The 6,109-nt window shown below is 36.2% G+C and overlaps 1 protein-coding gene across 1 annotated transcript; it reads right to left on the bottom strand.

Annotated features, from left to right (window-relative positions):
• Nucleotides 1-1,071: 1,071 nt before the first annotated feature.
• epd (ependymin) lies at nt 1,072-2,643 on the bottom strand. Its single transcript, XM_042007965.1, has 6 exons — nt 2,492-2,643; nt 2,287-2,318; nt 2,043-2,180; nt 1,773-1,959; nt 1,595-1,676; nt 1,072-1,496 (listed from the first exon to the last, which is right to left on the bottom strand). The coding sequence occupies exons 1-6, from the start codon at nt 2,622-2,624 to the stop codon at nt 1,370-1,372; spliced, it is 699 nt and encodes a 232-aa protein (XP_041863899.1). The 5' UTR covers nt 2,625-2,643; the 3' UTR covers nt 1,072-1,369.
• Between the last annotated feature and the right edge of the window lie 3,466 nt (nt 2,644-6,109).

The following is a 6,109-nucleotide window of genomic DNA, read 5'->3' as shown; positions in this document are numbered from 1 at the left end:
AAATAAATCAACTAATTATTTCTGGAAAGATCTAGTCAATCCTGCTCATCGTTTTGGAGAATTTGTAAGCCATTCATCCAGCCACACAAGCTGCATCCTTTAAGTTATTGGAAGGTTTCCTAATATGAATGGCCCTCTTCAGGTTGTTAAAAAATAAATAAATACCAGTCTTTGGGAGAACAACTCATGTTTGTGTCTTCCTACATTATTTACTTTGTCATGAGTCAGTTCAGCAACGATTAACTGTAATTTCCCTATTAAATTTAGTGATATATTCAGAATTCATTGATCCATCACACTGCCCCACAAGCAGAGGCCCAAACCAGGACACTCCGATGACATTTTAAAGATGGTGTAAAGTGGTGGAATACAGTGCCTTCCTGTCTCTGAACATAAAGGCAAATTTATTTGTACCTTTTCTCATCTAAATAAGAAAATTCAGGTTTTGTTTCATGTGTCCACAAAACTTTGGTTTGTACAAGTGATTTTTTGGCAATTTTTTTTTAGCAAAGGCCTTCCTTACAGTTTTTTATGTAATGTAAGGGAAACCCTTCAGTTGCATAGATGTCACTGGGTTCTTTTGTGACCTCATGTCTTGTTACTCACTCTCGAAGTGATCTTTGCTGGTCTAAAACTCCTGGTGAAACCGTTTTCTTAAACTTTCTACATTATAATTTAACCTTGAACTAACTACTTATCTAAAAAGCCTTCATACTTTTGCCATTCAAAGAAATCTAATATTGGTTTATTTATAACTAAATGAAACATTAAATTTAAAAAGTGGACAAAAGTGTCATATATATATATATATATATATATATATATATATATATATATATATATATATATATGTTGTGTTTTTTTAGAGATTTTGGAAATTCTAAAGGGTAAAAAAAAAAGCAAAAATTAAAAAAAAGCACCTATGTCATTTTCAGTGTGGCAGTATACACACTGTATGTTTGAGGGAATGACGTGCTAAACTCGGTCTAAAGAAAAAAAATTCTTTTCTCCTTCAGTGGTAAAACAAGCCGAAGATTCCACAAGTCAAAATGATACACATCAAACCTTTGACAGCTTTGACATTTTATTGCTCCATCTTACAAGTTTTGTAAGCTGCACCATCAACTATAGTAGTAATTGTGTCTAATTCTATAATCCATGTCACCTCTTTTTCTTTTTTGTCAAAAATGCATGTATACAGTATGTATTTAGAGCGATTTCTTCATGAGGGTGTCGAAGATGTGGTGGAAACAGATGTGATGCAGCTTCAAAAGAAAAACTGAAGTCAGGTGAAAAGAGAGAAAAGTCAATAGTTCAAGCAAACTGTGCTTGGAAAAGGGTTTGATTTTTTCTGCTGGAAAGGTTTGATCTACATGAACTCATTGAGAAAACTGTTTACTGTCCCCTCAGGTGTGTCTTCCACAGGTTCCCCATGGCAAAAGGGGGGAACCACAAGAAGATGTGGGTCCTTGATCTCAAGTTCAACTTCCATGTTGCTGTAAGAAAAGAGGTTCAAAATTTAAATGAAGATTCATCAAAGGTGTTTGTTGCAACTTGTGTCTGTTTTGTCAGGTTGATCAAACTAAACACTAACCTGAAAAGCAATGTTGTGGTCTCAGTGAAGTAAAAAGTGCTCACAGGCAAACATCCCATGGTAACAGACATGGAGTAGTGGCCTGAAAAGAAGACAGATATCAAATTATAATGAATTTCAACCTCACCCATAATGTTTAAAAGAAAAAAAGGCATAATTTTTAAATCATCACATCTACCTTTCATGTGTGGGATTGAACCTGTCCATATGTTGATTTTTAACCCCTCCCCTTCAATGGATGCACTCCCAGCGGTCATCGTGGTGTAAAACCTGCTGTCATCAGGAATATCTAGTGGGTGCAGGAGCATTTGCAGTTTTTTTTTCTCACAGCTCTGGTTTTTGCTGTCAATCTCATAGAAAATCCCCTGTCAAATGTACACACAGATTCACATATCGATGCAAAAAACTCTTTCAAGTTATTTTATTTATTATTTGTGGAATCAGTCACCTCTTCAAAGAGCATCAGCAGATCCAAACCTAGTGAAGTGTTCGTTGGGTAGCTCTCGTTCGATCTGAACCGTAGTTTCTTGCCCATTGAATCATAGGCGAATGTACCTTGTGCTATTTTGTCACCCTTTAGGGACATCTGTTTCATTCAAAAGTATGGAGTTAGGGAGAAAAGGGGGGGTTTATATGTTTTAAGAAAATATAACAAGAAGGGCTGATGGCAAATGGCAGAAAAAAAGACTTACCACATTCATTAATCCTGTCATATTGGGTGAATCTGAAAGAAAATTGACAGTTAGACAGGCATTACATACCAAAAACATATCCAACTCGTAGTCAAGTTTTTACCCAATAAATCTCTAGTGTATTTTACTGAGCTTCACAGATACCCATCATATACAAAACTAAAACAGCCGAGAGAACAAAAATGATCTTAATCAAGCTTCTTACGACAAGGTTGATGGTGATCTGCATGGGTGGTGGCAGTTAAGCACATGAAGACGAAAAGCACAACAGCTCCACACATTTTCTTGGTCCAAAGGGAGTCACAAAATAATGTTAGAGATGGCAAATAAACAACCATAAGCACATCTAACTTTCAGTGAACTCACAGCTGCTTTATATAAGACCAGAGATGGGCATGTACAACAGTTGTTGCGTAAAGAAGACCCAGGATGATAACAACCCCCAGACTTCAAACATCAAGCTGTCTAAACATGTCATCTTCTGACTCTGTGGGTATTGACCTGACTGAGATTTTTTTTCTTTTTGGGCTTTTCTTTTTTGATTGTGCAGCTGTCTTTTGATATTTTTTTCTCATATTGTCTGAACGCCTGCCCCAGAATAATTAGGGTTCATTTGAGGGAAACAGAGCTCTTTATACTGGAACACTTAGGCCACGTTAACACCATTCCATTTACAATGATTGAACCAGTCTTTCTTTCAGAAAGTGAAACTTTTGACTGACTTTAATAATTTAATATGTGCCTCAAAAACTTTTATTCTTCCAAGTACCAACACATTTTAACAGAATTTTAATTTCATTATCAATATGAAAACTGAAAGGGGCTGCACAGTGGTGTGGTGGTTAGCACCACACACGGTTCCTAGTTCAAGCCTCAGCTGTAGGGGAAGGGTTGAGTCGGGTCTTTCTGTGTAGAGTTTGCATTATTTCCTCATGTATGCATCGGTTTTCTTTTAGTACTAAGGCTTCTTCCTACAGTTCAAAGACATGCATTTTGGTTAATTGATCAGAACTTGCCTACACTTGGTCTAGGGTGTCTGTCCAGTGTGTACCCTGCCTCTCGCTTTGTAGTTGCTTGGATTGACTCCAGCGATCCGGCATTGCAATAGCGGGTACAGAAAATGGATAAAATATGAAAACTAATTTAATCTTATTTTTGCTGTCAAAATAATTAAGTTCTTTTTGAATGAGATTGGAATTTAACTCTCAAGAAATAACTTCAATGGAGTGTGGAAAAACTAAAAAAAAAAAAAAAAAATAAAGCTAGAAACTAGAGGTTGTCAATCAAAATGAAAAGGACAATAGTTTGATTCTTGCCTTCCTCGTGTATATGTCACAATGAACGCTATGATTCTCTTTATGTGCTAACAGCCTGTCAGTGAAATGGAAAGAAAAATATTAATCCCAAAGGAACATCAATATTGCAGTACTTTTAATCTTCATTAGTTGTTGTTGTATATGGATATTGGTGTTTGCAGTAGTGACCATTCTGTGTAACACAGTGGAGATGAAGAAGCCTCTGACTGAACACACAGAGTGTGTAGATCTGTTCATTATGATCATACATATATGCAGCATTGTGGTAGAAAAATAAGCCTCAGCTTTATAGTTCCACAAAGTTACTTCTGCAAAGCTACTAATCAATGTTTGATCAGTGTTTGAAGCTAAACTATTCAAATGCTATGCTTTCTGGTGTTTTAAATGAAAAAAAGCTGATCATTTTTGTTAATGTATACAGATCCACAGATCTGACTGCAACGGCTTCACCAACAGCTCACACAATGAGCCAAAAAATATGTTCACATTGATTGGGTTTCTGATTTAAAATGCACATATTAAACAGACTTTTGATTTATTGTTGCAATTGCATCAGTTTCTGACAGCACCATCAACTTATTGGATCACACACATCTAGTAATGCAAATAACCCCAATTGCTATAGACCCATTTAAATGGAATCAGCTGCACAACTGGATTGTTCTACAGTATTCTGTCAAGCAGGGAACAATACTGCTTTCTGTCTGTAAATATATATATTTATATACATACACTCTGCATAGATATTGCTGCTTTCATTAGCGTTTGTAGGCTTGTTGGTGTTATTAGTGTATAATAATAGTCACAATTAAATTAGATTGGTCTGTTGTCTTGGTTCATGAAATCGATAAAACAATTAGAATTAGGTATTCAGTGAATACCACAGAAAAAAATAAGAAACTTTTGCTCATGAAAAAGTGAGGATTTCTTTTTTTTAACTGTGTAACTTGAATATGATCTGACTTAACAAGACCAAAAGAAAAAACAAACCAAAAACTGGGGTGTGCACAACAAAGAACTAAAAACTGGATATTTCTTAAAATCCCCACTATGAAGTGACACGTAAGACAGCTGCCTTTTCACAACTTAGTTTGATTAACAATCCAAGTAAAACAGAAAGCCTGGGGTGTCAGCTGTCAAAACCAGAAGAATACAATAAATGAGAGTAAATCAGATACGAAATGTTTAATGTCTCAGTTACAGGAAACATTTTGTGCACTAACCCAAAAAGGTGATAAGTTCTGTGTCTTAATACAATGACCATGAACAAGTTAACACATTTACAGAAAACATAGTTAAATTATACCTGAAGTCTGTCATACTTATGAATTTATTGTGTAATCTTGTCTTATTGTTGATTTTGCTGCAAAACTGCTTTCCTTTACATGCTTGCACATACAACTCCTGGAAAAAAAATAAGACACCACTGCTCAAATTGCTGTTGGGTAACTTTCTACCATTCTTTCTGCAAAAAAATCTAACTGCTCAGCTTTGAATGATGGTTAGGGTTAGGTTAGGATCCTTTTGATGTCATTCCAGATGTTTTGAACAGGGTTCAGATCTGGAGAATGAGCTGGCCATGACAGGCACTTGATGTTGGGATCCTCATCCAGACCTTGATTTCCCTGGCTGTGTGGCCTGGAGGCTTGTCCTTCTGTAATCCTCTGAGTTGGGGAGCACAGTCTTAGCATAAGGAAGTAAATGTTTTTCTAGGATGATCAGCAGCCCCTGATCATCACTGATCCTCTTCTATATTTAACAGTCAGTGCGAAACACTGTAGCTTGTGGGCCTCTCCGGGTCTCCATTGAACCATAAAACAACTAGCTGTTGGACAATGATGAAAACTGGACTTAGAGAAGGCGACCTTATTCCAGTCTTCTACAGTCCAGTTCCTGTGGTCTTATTTAAACCTTAGCCTGAAGTCAGTGCTTCTCACTGATTATGGAGAGTTTTGAATGACTCCAGTCCTGCTTGTAGGAGTCTATTTCCAACTGTTCTTCACTGCACTTCACCCCATTTTCAGTTAGCCAGTGTTTGATGGTCACTTGACCTCAGCTTATGATTCTTGAATGATGAGTTTGCGGTCATCCCTTTCAGTTAAAAGTTGTTTTCGGCCCCCTGCTAGCTTTGTTGTCCTCATAAATCAGAATGAGATTTGCTTATGTAGAAGTTACATTTTTTTTTGTAGCAATACTCAGAGATGCTGATTTAAGAAAAGTAGCGGCCTCTTATTTAGTTTTTTCAAAACTGATATATACATGATTCAAATATACTTAATTTCCGATAACCTGAAAAAAGAGAAGCGAGTGTCAAAATTATATGCAAATTAAAAAAAGTTTTAAAACAGGAAGGAAATACATAACAAAACTAACATGATTGAAACTGCAAATGAACAAGACTGAAAATAGACTGAGAGAAAAACTGTCACATGGGAAATTACTGTAAGAGGGGAAACCATGTGAAAAGGTAATGAAAATGAGGGAAGCCCTCATTTCTACGTGTCTCT

Source organism: Melanotaenia boesemani, chromosome 15, assembly GCF_017639745.1.
Source record: "Melanotaenia boesemani isolate fMelBoe1 chromosome 15, fMelBoe1.pri, whole genome shotgun sequence".
In the NCBI taxonomy this organism is placed as follows: Eukaryota; Metazoa; Chordata; class Actinopteri; order Atheriniformes; family Melanotaeniidae; genus Melanotaenia; species Melanotaenia boesemani.
The sequence above is the reverse complement of the archived record's forward strand: the minus strand, read 5'-3'. Positions and strand labels throughout refer to the sequence as shown.